We start from the raw sequence: 13,178 nt of genomic DNA on the forward strand, positions 1-13,178 counted from the left end.
GACCAGCCTGGACAATAAAGTAAGACCTTATCTCTAACAAAAATGTTTTTAAAAAAATTAGCCCGGAGGCTGGGCGCGGTGGCTCACGCCTGTAATCTCAGCACTTTGGGAGGCAGGTGGATCATTTGAGGTCAAGAGTTCGAGACCAGCCTGACCAATATGGTGAAACCCCATCTCTACTAAAAATACAAAAAAAAAAAAAATTGGCCAGGTGTGGTGGTGCATGCCTGTAGTCCCATCTACTAGGGAGGCTGGAGCAGGAGAATCGCTTGAATCCGGGAGGCGGAGATTGCAGTGAGCTGAGATGGCACCAACTGCACTCTGGCCTGGGTGACAGAGCGACACTTGGTGTCAAAAAAAAAAAAAAATTAGCCAGGCATGATGGCACATACCTATGTAGTCCCAGCTACTTGGAAGGCAGAGGTTGCAGTGAACCAAGATCATACCAACCACCCTCCAGCCCGGGAAATGGTGTGAGACACTGTATCCAAAAAAAAAAAAAGGGAAAAGAAAATCAGAAGGGCACCAGATTCGAATAGCAACTCTATATACTAGAAAACAATGGGCTGGGCATGGTAGCTCACACTTGTAATCCTAGTACTTTGGGAGGCCCACGGCGAGCGGACCACTTGAGCCCAGGAATTTGAGAGCAGCCCAGGCAACATGGCGAAACCCTCTACAAAACATACAAAAATTAGCTGGGTGTGGCAGTAGACGCCTGTAGTCCCAGCTACTTGGGAGGCTGAGACAAGAAAATCACTTGAACCAGGGAAGCGGGGGTTGCAGTAAGCTGAGATCACGCCACTACACTCCAGCCTGGGTGACAGAGCAAGACTCTGTCTCAAAAAAAAAAAAAAAAATGCATGAATGGTGTTCTTCCCTACAGAACTATTATTCTCTATAGCTTATCAATCAAGAAGTGTTCAGCTCTGACCTAAAACTTTTAGATTCATTAGGACACTGATTGAGGAAAAAAACTAGTTTTGAAACACCATGCTCAAGAAACACAATGACAAACCAGAAGAAAATCAGTCTTGAATATTTGAGATTGAGGTTTAAGTTAAATTACCTCTATTATACCAGAGAAGCACCTACACAGACCTTCACAGACAGGTATCTGAAAAGTACTCATAATCTGATGAAAAGATCAATAGCCTATGCATAAATTGCACAGTAACACTTTTGAGTTTTTAATGTCAAATCTTTCAAAACCATGGTTTTTAAAAGCAGCAAATGAAGTCTAAAATCTTTCTGAAGATGTAAGATCCAGTGGCCAGTTACCTTAATAATGAATTACATTATTCATTGTAGGTACAAAGAACCAGAAAACCAAGAATGCAAAAAAGATATGGAAATACAATTGAATAAAGACAACTTTAATATCAACTTCCGCTTTCATTTTTGAAAGCTATTAGTAAAAGCATACATTTTAAGTAGTACAACCTCTTTAAAAAGAAAGTTACTCAGCACTCCTCTTACCTTTCTTGTTAATAGACTTTTACGTCTCATTCCACAAGCCTCTAGTTGTAACCTTCCTCTCAATGCTAATTCAATTAACATACAGCCACGTAATCCAGATGATATACAGTCATTCCAAAATGATGTGTAACCCTGTTAAAAAAAGAAGAAATAAAACAAAATAGCTAATTTACCTTGAATTCACAGTCAAAAACAAATATTCTCAGCCAAAGTCCTATTTGATGCCTTTTACCTTTCTTGTATTTCTATAATAACATACTGAAAAAATACAATTAACATAAATTATTAATCGATAATTTTCAGGGGCTTATCTTTCCACCACTTATTCTTATATACAAACAACAAATAACTTTAGAGGTCAAAAGTTTAGAAATATAACTCACATTTCACTAAGCTGTGTTTATTAGGTTCTTTCAGAACCCTGCAAACTCCAAGGAATACTCAGTTAATCTCCGATTATAGTGATTTATTATATGTGGACAAGTTAAGAAGCTCAGGGAAAGGCAACCTAGCCAATTTAGCTTCACTGAGAATTAGAATACCATCCATTTATTGCTGTTTAGGATAAAACCACAAGGTTAATCCGAGTGCTTTGGGAGGCGGAGCCAAGACGATGGCTTGAGCCCAGGAGTTTGAGACCAGCCTGGACAACATAGTGAGATCCTGTTTCTATCAAAAAAAAATCAATTAGCCAGGTATGGTGGTACACACCTGTAGTCCCAGCTACTAAGGAGGCTAAGGCAGGAGGACCACTGTGTCCAAGAGTTCAAGGCTACAGTGAGCAATGATTACACCGACACACTGCAGCCTGGGCGAAACTGTGAGACATTGTGTCTTAAATACACACATTGTTAATTTTGTAAGAATATATTAGAAAAACACACACGGGCCCACAAACAAACGGATGGCTATATGCCTAAAATTCTGAATAATAAACAGTATAACAATCAGATCGGCCCCAAGAGACAATGTAAGGGCAGCATCCATGGCGGAAGAACAGCCAGACATAAGGAGGTTGATAGACATCTAGAGATATGGGATACTGGTCAAGCAGACATCACCAGATGAGGTCAGGGCACTGTAACAGCAAATAACTGGAGTTGTTCAAATTATAAAGCCACAAATCTTGGCAGGAGGGTTGCCAGCTATCAATTTAACATCCCAGTTCTCATGAGACAGCAGAAGCTATAAATAATTCTCATTAAGGCTCAGAACAGGTAACATAATTTTGGTAGAACAGGCCAACTGAATCTCTGAAGAATGGAGGGCCCAGGATTAGGAAGGCCTGGCCCTCACCTCTGGCACTTTTCCAAGGTCAATCCTGGCAGTTTGCCAGGCCAGAGTAGTGAGCTTGTATTTCAGAAGATGACTGACCACTGAGGTCCATCAAACTTCATTTTTGATACAAGGAGTTAAATTCGCCTCACTAAGCCACCACTTCTGAGAATGTGACCTTTGGAAAAATAACAATTTAGATTAAAGGAGGCACAAGGGGATAAACAAAAACATCAGTGTTAAGAGATCAATTTAAATGTGAGGCAGAAGAAGCAGACACTGACTGGATTTTAGGGAATCATTTTAAAATTAGTGTTGGGGTCTGATCAAATGAAGATCAGCAGAGATTTAGCAAAGTGGCTAATAATACCAGTAGTTTATAGAGGTTAGGTAAAATGTGTGGCTTCTGTGTCCATGAAATTAAAGCCCTACGAAGCCTGAGAATGAATTCCACATGAAATTAAAGTTACAGATATCTGGCTTTGACTGGCCGGGACATATAGACAGAGTTCCTAAGTGAGCCTCTACAAACTGTAAACAACAAAGAACACCTCATAAAGCAATAATGGACGTCAACAGCCCTAGAGCCTGCAAACTCCAGCTGAACAGTACCTGGAAGCTTACATTTGATAGCAGAGAACTAAAATATGTCTCAATCTCAAATGCTCCTTTAATGGCATACCCAGAGATATTAGCAAAACAGGGTCTTTAATAACAGACTTCAGAGATCTAAATTTAGTGAATGGCTTTAGGCATCATCACTGAAAGACACAGGCTTAAACAGAATTGGATTCACATGGGAAAGGAGAAGAATGGGAATGGACAGTTCTGTACCACAGCTTCTGGGACTCGTCAGCAATATTCCAAACATAAATGAAGCCAACAAAGACACACCAAGCAACAGAAAAGTCCAGTATGTTGACACCCTCCGCTAAAATCCACGTTGTAAAAGCAGGATCAAAAATTAACCAGAATGTGGCCAGGCAGTGACATACACCTGTAATCCCAGCACTTTGGGAGGCAGAGGCAGGTGGATTGCTTGAGCCCAGGAGTTCCAGACCAACCTGGATAACATGGTGAAACCTCGTCTCTACAAAAAATACAAAAATTAGTCGGGCATGGTGGCACCCTACTGTGGTCCCAGCTACTTGGAAGGCTGAGGTGGGAGAATCACCTGAGCTCAGGAAGTTGAGGCTGCAGTAAGCCATGATCATGACACTGCACTCCAGTCTGGATGACAGGAGTGAGACCCTATCTCAAAAAAAAAAAAAAAAAAAAAAAAAGGATAAAATATGTGGGGAAGGTTAGTAACTGGCAGTATCGAACAGCTTATGATTGTAGTCATAATTAGTTCCCATGTTCTAAAATATAAGGTTGGGAGAGGGCAGAGACATCCCAGGTAGGGCTGGGCCATATACTACCAGATCTCCATCTGCCTGACTCCCTTTATTCTTTTAAGTGGCTCAATTTGAATGGTAGAAAAGGGTATTGTTTATTAAGTCCCCTAAATCTGCAAACACTGAGAAGAGTTCTCACCATTCGAGTTAAAAGATACTGTTCTGCTCTTAAGTGCCTACTTACCCAGAAGCTTTTTGTTAAGAAGGAACTCATTTTGGCGACCCAAAATGAAATGTAATAAAAATATTTTGTAAAAAGATCGTAAGAGGGATATAAACAGAAGTATAAGACCTTCCTTATATGTTATTAAAAACATTTACAACATGGGAAAATGCTCACAATATATATTCTACATAAGAAACAGATAAAAAATTATATTATCTAAAGCAGAAATGTCCACTCTTTTGGCTTCCCTAGGCCATACTGGAAGAATTATTATCTTGGCCCACACATAAAATATACTAACACTAATGACAGCTAATGAGCTAAAGAAAACAACAACAAAAAAAACTCATGTTTTAAGAAAGTTTACAAATTTGTGTTGGACCAGATTCAAAGTCGTGGGCCACCTGTGGCCGACAAGCTTGATCTAAAGTGTAGTCTTATTTTGAAATTATATAAATACTAATACATATGTATATCATAGGTTTGTATTTACAAAAACTTATAAATGTTCATATCCTTTGACACAATTCTTATGGGTCTTTAGTTAGAAAATACTGTGCACAAAAATATATGTACAAATATACTGATCACATCATTATCACAAAACACAAAAACAATCTGAAAACAAAACAAAATCTAAAAACACAGAAACAATCTAAAAGCAAAAAAAAAGGGGAATAAACTCAGCGTTTCCCAAACTTTCCTGACATTCAAGCATTTTAATTTACAGTATACTTTTAACAGCCTACAGAATATTTCAATTCTATGAAAATCAGTTTTAAAAATCCTGGTGCCGGAGGCAGAGCTTGCAGTAAGCTGAGACGGCGCCAATGCACTCCAGCCTGGGCGACAGAGCAAGACTCCGTCTCAAAAAACAAAAACAAAAAAACAAAATACAAAATTATCCGGGCGTGGTGGCGCATTCCTGTAATCCCAGCTACAACGGAGGCTGAGGCAGGAGAAGTGCTTGAACCCAGGAGGCAGAGGTTGCAGTAAGCTGAGATTGCATCATTGCACCCCAGCCTGGGCAACAAGAAACTGCATCTCAAAAAAATGGAAACATGAAAAAAAGAAAGGTGATTGTACTTGCCAAATCTAACTGGACCAGGATGAACAAATTAAGTCTCCCTACTGAGTATCTGAACTTGCCATACTGAATCAGTTACATGGGCATGCACTGGAGCTGTACTGGTTGTGTGGATTCAGAAGCTACTGGCCATTGAGTACAAATGCAAAGAATGAAGGTAACAGAAAGGAAAACAAGACATATGCAGAGTAGAAATGAGAGAGGATGCAATGTGAGGCAAACCAAGACATACAGAGAGGCAGAAAGACAGGCACACACACAGAACAGCATGTTTGTTGTTTTAAGCTATGTTTTGTTACGCAGTAAGATAATTAACATAGTGGGTGCCCAGGGCTGGCAAAATGGGAAAAGGGGGAGGTAATGGCTAAAGGGTATGAGCTTTCTTTTGGAAGTGATAAAAATATTCTAAAATTGATTATGGTGATGGTTGTACAAATCTGTAAATACATTAAAAACCTTGAATTGTACACTTCAAATGACTGAATTGTATGGCATATGAATTATATCTCAGAGCTGTTACAAAAAAAAATTCTATAAAGTCACTTCTGAAATCTTACATGAAATTTGGATTGTGTCAATAATTAAGACTCAAAAAGTTCTTGACAAAAATAACTAATCAAGAGAATGAAGGTGACTTCAGGTAAAAGCAGATTAAAAAGACTAGACAATTGGCTGGGCACGGTGGCTCACGCCTGTAATCCCAGCACTTTGGGAGGCCACCCGAGGTGGGCACATCACGAGGTCAGGAGATCAAGACCATCCTGGCTAACATGGTGAAACCCTGTCTCCACTAAAAATACAAAAAAATTAGCCAGGTGTAGTGGCGTGCGCCTGTAGTCCCAGCTACTCTGGAGCAGCCACTACGCTCCAGCCTGGGCAACAGAGCAAGACTCCGTCTCCAAAAAAAAAAAAAAAAAGACTAGACAAGAAAAAGCATCTAGAGATATAAGAACTGTTAAAGAAGTAGTAAGACTGGGCACTGTGGCTCATGCCTGTAATCTCAGCACTTTGGGAGGCCGAGGTGAGCAGATCACCTGAGGTCTGGAGTTCAAGACCAGCCTGGCCAAGGCAGCAAAACCCCATCTCTACTAAAACTAGAAAAATTAGCCAGGTGTGGTGGCACATGCCTGTAATAGCAGCTACTCAGGAGGCTGAGGCAGGAGAATTGCTAGAAACCAGGAGGCAGAGGCTGCAGTGAGCCACTGCCCTTAAGCCTAGGCAACAAAGTGAGACTCCGTCTCAAGAAAAAAAAAAAAAAAAAAGTAGTAGTAAAACTGCATTTCCTGGTGATATTGTTGGACATTTAGAAAACTCATGAGAGTAAATGGAAAAATCACTATAAATACGAGTTTTGTAAAGTAGCCAGCTTATATAAAATTAAACATCAGCTGTCATATACAAACAAAATACACAGTTGAAATACTAAAAAGTTAAAATATAATTGAAAAGACCTTTACAACAGAAACAAAAAGAACAAAAAACATCAAGGCAAAACCTATATGAAGAAAAGTTTAAAAGTCTCCTGAAAGACTTAAAAACAGACTTGAATTAATAGAAAGATATTTCATTCTTATATACAAAGTCTCAGCATTATTACCAGTTCTTCCTAAGTTAACTAATAAATTTAATATCCCAATAAAAATAGCAACAGATTTTCCTTGGAGCTACACAAGTTAAAAATAAAAGTTTCTAAAGAAAAAAAAAGAATAGCCAGGAAAACTTGGGGAGATATCAATATGTAGGGAACAGAAATGAAAGCTGTCTTACTAGATACTAAAACAGATTTAAAAGTCTCTAAAATTAAAATGATATCACACTGGCACATGAATAGACAGACCAACAGAATAAATTCCAGAAATAGACCCAAGAACATACTGAAATCAAATACAGGTTGAGTATCCCTTATCCAAAATGCTTGTGACTGGAAGTGTTATGGAGTTAAGATTTTTTTTCACATTTTGGAATATTTGCATTATACCCAAATCCGAAAATCTGAAAAACAAAAGTTTCCAATGAGGATTTTCTTTGTCATGCTGGTGCTGAAAAAGTTTTAGATACTAGAGCATTTCCAATTTCAGATTTTCGAATTTAGGATTCTCAATCTGTACGTGACAAAAATGTCATCATAAATCAAGGTACCACGGAAAGATGAACATTTTAATCAAATTTGTTGGGACAACCGGATAGCCATTAGGAAAAACATAATTGGATCAAATTCCTGATTATACATCAATATAAATTCCACATGGATCAGAGGCTGAAATGTAAAGTGAAATAATGTTAAGTACTAGAAGACAAAATAGGAGTGAAAACCTTTATAATCTGGGAGTGGAAGAAAAAACTTCCCAGCTATTCTCAAAATCTAGGAGCAATAAAAGAGACTACACATTTTTTTGGTAAAGTTTGCAGGGCAAAAATCATGGCAAAGTCACTTATATCACAAATAAATCTTAAGTATACAATTAGTTCCTAAAAATTAAGAAAAGCTTTTTTTAAAAAAATATTTTGAGGCCAGGCACAATGGCTTACACCTGTAATCCCAGCACTTTGGGAGGCTAAGGCAGGAGGATCACCTGGGCCAGGAGTTTCAGACCAGTCTGGTAACATAGAAAGAGCCGTCTCTACAAAAAATGTTTTAAAATTAGCTGGGTGTGATAGCACATGCCTGTAGACATGCCTGTAGACAGCTACTCGGGAGGCCTTGAGTCTGGGAGATTGAGGCTGCAATGAGCTATAATTGCACTAATGCACTCTAACCTGGGTAACAAAGCAAGATCCTGTCTCAAAAATATATATATATTTTGAAATATTCAATTTTTTAAAAGGTAACAGATGATGAAGTTCACAAAAGAATGGAAATTACTAAAACATACCAAAAGATGCTTTATCATTCACAATAAAAATACACATTTAAAATACATGAGAACTTAATAGCAAAAAGAATCTCACCTAATTAAAAAAAAAGGCAAAACATGTATATATCAACCATGAATTTGGATAAATAAAATGCAGTAGTATATGCATACAAGAAAACATTATTCAGCCTTAAAAATTTAAATTCTGATACACAGATCTATGTAAAATTCTGATACATAGCTACAAAACATGGATGAACTCTGAAGACATTATGCTAACTGAAATTAGCCAGTCACGAAAAGACAAAATACTCTATGATTCCACATACATGAGGTACCTAGAATAGTCAAATTCACAGAGACAGTGGTTCCCAGGGGCTGTGGATAGAAGGCAATAGTAGCTATTGTTTAATGGGTAGAGTTTTGGTATGAAATGACAGAGAAGTGGCCGGGCGCAGTGGCTTCTGCCTGTAATCCTAGCACTTTGGGAGGCCGAGGCGGGCAGATCACAAGGTCAGGAGATCGAGACCATCCTGGCTAACATGGTGAAACCCCGTCTCTACTAAAAGTACAAAATTTAGCCGGGTGTGGTGGCAGGTGCCTGTAGTTCCAGCTACTCAGGAGGCTGAGACAGGAGAGTGGCATGAACCTGAGAGGCAGAGTTTGCAGTGAATTGAGTTCGCGCCACTGCACTCCAGCCTTGGTGACAGAACAAGACTCCATCTCAAAAAAAAAAAAGAAAAAGAAAAAGAAATGATACAGAAATTCTGGAGAGGAATAGTGGTGATGACAGCACAGAGTGAATCTACTTAATGCCATTAAACTGTACACTTAAAAATGTTTTAAGTGGTCAATTTTATGTTATGCATATTTTACCTTTTTTTTTTTCAATTGAGACAGAGTCTCGCTCTGTTACCAGGCTGGAGTGCAGTGGCACTATCTCAGCTCATTGCAACCTCAACCTCCCGGGTTCAAGTGATTCTCCTGCCTCAGCCTCCCAAGTAGCCCGGACTATGGACATGTGCCACCACGCCTGGCTGATTTTTCTATTTTTAGTACAGATGGGGTTTTACTACGTTGGCCAAGCTGGTCTCAACCTCCTGACCTCATGATCTGCCCGCCTCGGCCTCCCAGGCGTGAGCCACCATGTCTGGCCCCTCACCCCTTTTTTTTTTTTTAAACTACATGTTATCACGCTTACATATCAGACTGGCAAAAATCCAAAAGCTTGGCCAGGTGCAGTGGCTCACGCCTGTAATCCCAGCACTTTGGGAGGTAAGGTGGGTGGATCACTTGAAGTCAGGAGTTCGAGACCAGCCTGGCCAACATAGTAAAACCCTGTCTCTACTAAAAATACAAAAATTAGCTGGGCGTGGTTGCGCGTGACTGTAATCCCAGCTATTAAGGAGGCTGAAGCAGGAGAATCACCTGAACCCAGGACGCCAAGGTTGCAGTGAACCGAGATCACACCACTGCACTCCAGCCTGGGCAAGAGTAAGACTCAATCTCAAAAAAAAAAAAAAAAAAAAAAAAAAAATCCAAAAGCTTGACAGCATAGTTGGCAAAAATGAGGGAAATAGGCACTCTCATACACTATGATGGGAATGTCAAAATGACACCACTTTTACTGAGGGAAATTTGGGGACCTAGAAAAATCACACATAGATTTACCCTTTAACATGACAATTCTACTTCTAAGGAATCTACTCTGAAGAAACAGCCCCACACACATCAAACAGTGTATGCATATGGTTATTGTGATATTATCTGTAGAAGCAAAAGTTTGGAAACAACCCATAAATCCATCAATAAGGGACTAGATGAATGTACTAAGATATATCTACCACATAGTGGAATACTATAGAACCATAAAAGATTTCTACGTAAGACTTATAGAGAACAATCTTTAGAATATAAGATGTAAAAAGCAAGGTGCACACAATGTATGAAGATCATTACCTTGTGTATGAAGGAGAAGGGCAAGAATATGAATATATGTATAGTTTTGCTAAGAAAATACCAGAAAGATAAACTCCAAACTAACTTTTCAAGAACTACTAATGGGGGAAGAAAAGAATGAGGTAGAAGGAACAAAGAAGGAAATGAGACTTCTGAATACAACTTGCAATATAATTATACACACTAAAATGAGAAAAAAAAAAAAAACTCCTGAAGAATGAAAACAACTGTAGACCACTTAGTGACAGAACCACAAAGAAAAGCTATTTTAACTTTAGAATACAGTATTTTGACTGCACATTCTTAATAAAACTACTACAAAGGAATTTTAAGTCAAACTCAAGTCAACTAGTAGTAATGCTGACATTTTTATTTTGAAAACTGTTTTTATACAAGCAGTAAGCCAATGCAAGTATTTGAGGAACCAAAATTTTCAGTAAGAAAAAAGATAAATATAAAACCCTATAATTTAAATAAAAATCTGTAATGTTAAACTTGAACCAAAAAACCATGTAAACAGATTTTTTTTTCCTCTAAAATATGTTTGCCAGCTCTGTCCCTTGAGGAAAATACATCGTATCTCTGTATACGAAAAAGTCCCAGAAGCAGTAACAACTCAGTAACACTGAGTACACCCAGTGTACTCACACCAGTGTGGGGTCAATTCCCCACCAGATGGAAACCAGGATTCCTTAAAGCAATGACTGATTCTAAGTCTGAAACAGGAAATGTACAAGAAGATGAGTCCAGGACATTGTGTTGGCCTTGCCAAAAAGCAAAGAAGTTTTCAAAGGTTAATAAGCTGTATCACAAAGAACACTGAAACCAACTGAGAAAAGAACTTCCATAGGCTAAAAGTGGGACAATTTAAACATCAAGAAGAGTAATTAATATAAGTGAATGAAACACAATGAATATATATAAAACCGCAAGTCATAATTTTAAAAAAGAAAAGAGCCCATACCTCACTAGATACCACTGGAAGTAGCTAAGGCACAAACTCCTAACCCGAAACTTAGTAATTAAAAGAAAATTAAGTGTTTATCCTGTCTTTTAAGTGCATAAAATGCACACAATTATAAAGGAAACCAAATCAGTCATCAAAATATTAAAAATGAATTTGTGATATATGTGCTTTATTAAACAAGTTCTAGTGGTAGATCTAATAACTATTATAATTCCAACGTAGTAATGAGCAAAGACAGTATTTTGAGAAATGTGCAATAACTGTAATGTAATATGAAAGTATCTCTGGTCTCTCTAGTGGTGACAAACTCACAGATACTGTTAATACTTCTTATAGTTGATGTAGATGTTAACTTTCAGGTATAGGTCACTAAAAATAAATTTTTTCCCCTCTCAAGTATTTCCTGAATTCTACCAGTGACCCCAGGCTAAGAATCCCTAAATTAGATGAAAAGTAGGGGAAATTTCCAACGGGCAGATAGGTCTGTCACCAAACGAACTCACTGGTCTTCAAATTCTAAAACCAGACATTGGATTACTCCTGATGCAACTGAGCACGAAAACACATAGGATTATCTAAGAAGTCATCTTGGCTGGGTGCAGTGGCTCATGCCTGTAATCCCAGCACTTTGGGAGGCCAAGGCAGGTGGATCACGAGGTCAGGAGTTAGAAACCAGCCTGGCCAACAGGGTGAAACCCCATCACTACTAAAAATACAAAAATTAGCCAGACGTGGTGGCGTGCGCCTGTAATCCCAGCTACTCAGGAGGCCGAGACAGGAGAATCACTTGAACCCAGGAGGCGAAGGTTGCAGTGGGCAGAGGTTACAGTGACCCAAGATTGCGCCACTGCAATCCAGCCTGGGCAACAGAGCAAGACTGTCTCCAAAAAAAAAAAAAAAAAAAAAAAAAAAAGCTCTAAAATGTATTATGGCGATGGATACACAACTCTAAACACACTAGAAGTCACTTCGTTGTTACCTTTGACTTTTTTTTTTTTTTAAACACAAGGTCTCATTCTGTCACCCAGGCTAGAGTGCAGTGGCTTGATCATAGCTCACTGCAACCTTGAAGTCCTGGGCTGAAATGATATACCCAACTCAGCCTCCTGAGTAGCTGGGACAAGGAAGCATCAGCAATAAAAAACCTGGTTTTTTATTTTTATTTTTAGCGATAGGATCTCACTATGTTGCCCAGGCCAGTCTCAAATTCCTGGCCTCAAGCAATTCTCCTGCCTTGGTTTCCTCCAAAGTGCTAGGTTTACAGGCATGTATTCCTGGATCGTACAACTTAAATAAGTGAATTGTCAATTAAATCTCAACAAAGCTGTTACCAAAAAAACTAAGCCAACAACTCCCCTTAAGCATTTCAAATGACTAAAGAAAGCCCTCAGCTTTCTGATTTTTTTTAATTAGCAAAAGAATAAGGCTACAGACTGAATGTTTGTGTCCCCCCCTAAACTCTTATGTTAAGATTCTAGGCCGGGTGCGGTGGCTCACGACTCTAATCCCAGCACTTTGGGAGGCAGAGGCGGGCGGATCACGAGGTCAAGAGATCAAGACTCTCCTGGCTAACATGGTGAAACCCTGTCTCTACTAAAAATACAAACAAAAAAATTAGCCGGACCTGGTGGCGGGCGCCTGTAGTCCCAGCTACTCAGGAGGCTGAGGCAGGAGAATGGTATGAACCCGGGAGGCAGAGCTTGAAGTGAGACAAGATCGCACCACTGCACTCCAGCCTGGGCGACAGAGTGAGACTCTGTCTCAAAAAAAAAAAAAAAGGATTCTAGCCAGGCGCAGTGGCTCATGCCTGTAATCTCAGAACTTTGGGAGGCCAAGGCAGGCGGATCACCTGAGGTCGGGAGTTTGAGACCAGCCTGACCAACATGGAGAAACCCTGTCTCTACTAAAAATACAAAATCAGCGGGACGTGGTGGCACGTGCCTGTAATCCCAGCTACTTGGGAGGCTAAGGCAGGAGAACTGCTTGAACCCGA

The 13,178-nt window shown here is 39.2% G+C and overlaps 2 protein-coding genes across 12 annotated transcripts in view; one reads left to right on the plus strand and one right to left on the minus strand.

Moving 5' to 3' along the window:
* Nucleotides 1-13,178, plus strand: part of SUB1 (SUB1 regulator of transcription) — a 731,929-nt gene that overhangs the window by 251,436 nt on the left and 467,315 nt on the right. The gene's annotated exons all lie outside the window — the stretch shown is intronic.
* Nucleotides 1-13,178, minus strand: part of GOLPH3 (golgi phosphoprotein 3) — a 57,594-nt gene that overhangs the window by 16,261 nt on the left and 28,155 nt on the right. The window contains exon 2 of the mRNA XM_050793861.1: nt 1,480-1,611. Within this exon, the coding sequence (XP_050649818.1) occupies nt 1,480-1,611 (132 nt within the window). The remainder of the gene's footprint in view (nt 1-1,479; nt 1,612-13,178) is intronic.

This window comes from Macaca thibetana, chromosome 6 (genome assembly GCF_024542745.1).
Source record: "Macaca thibetana thibetana isolate TM-01 chromosome 6, ASM2454274v1, whole genome shotgun sequence".
Taxonomy (NCBI): domain Eukaryota; kingdom Metazoa; phylum Chordata; class Mammalia; order Primates; family Cercopithecidae; genus Macaca; species Macaca thibetana.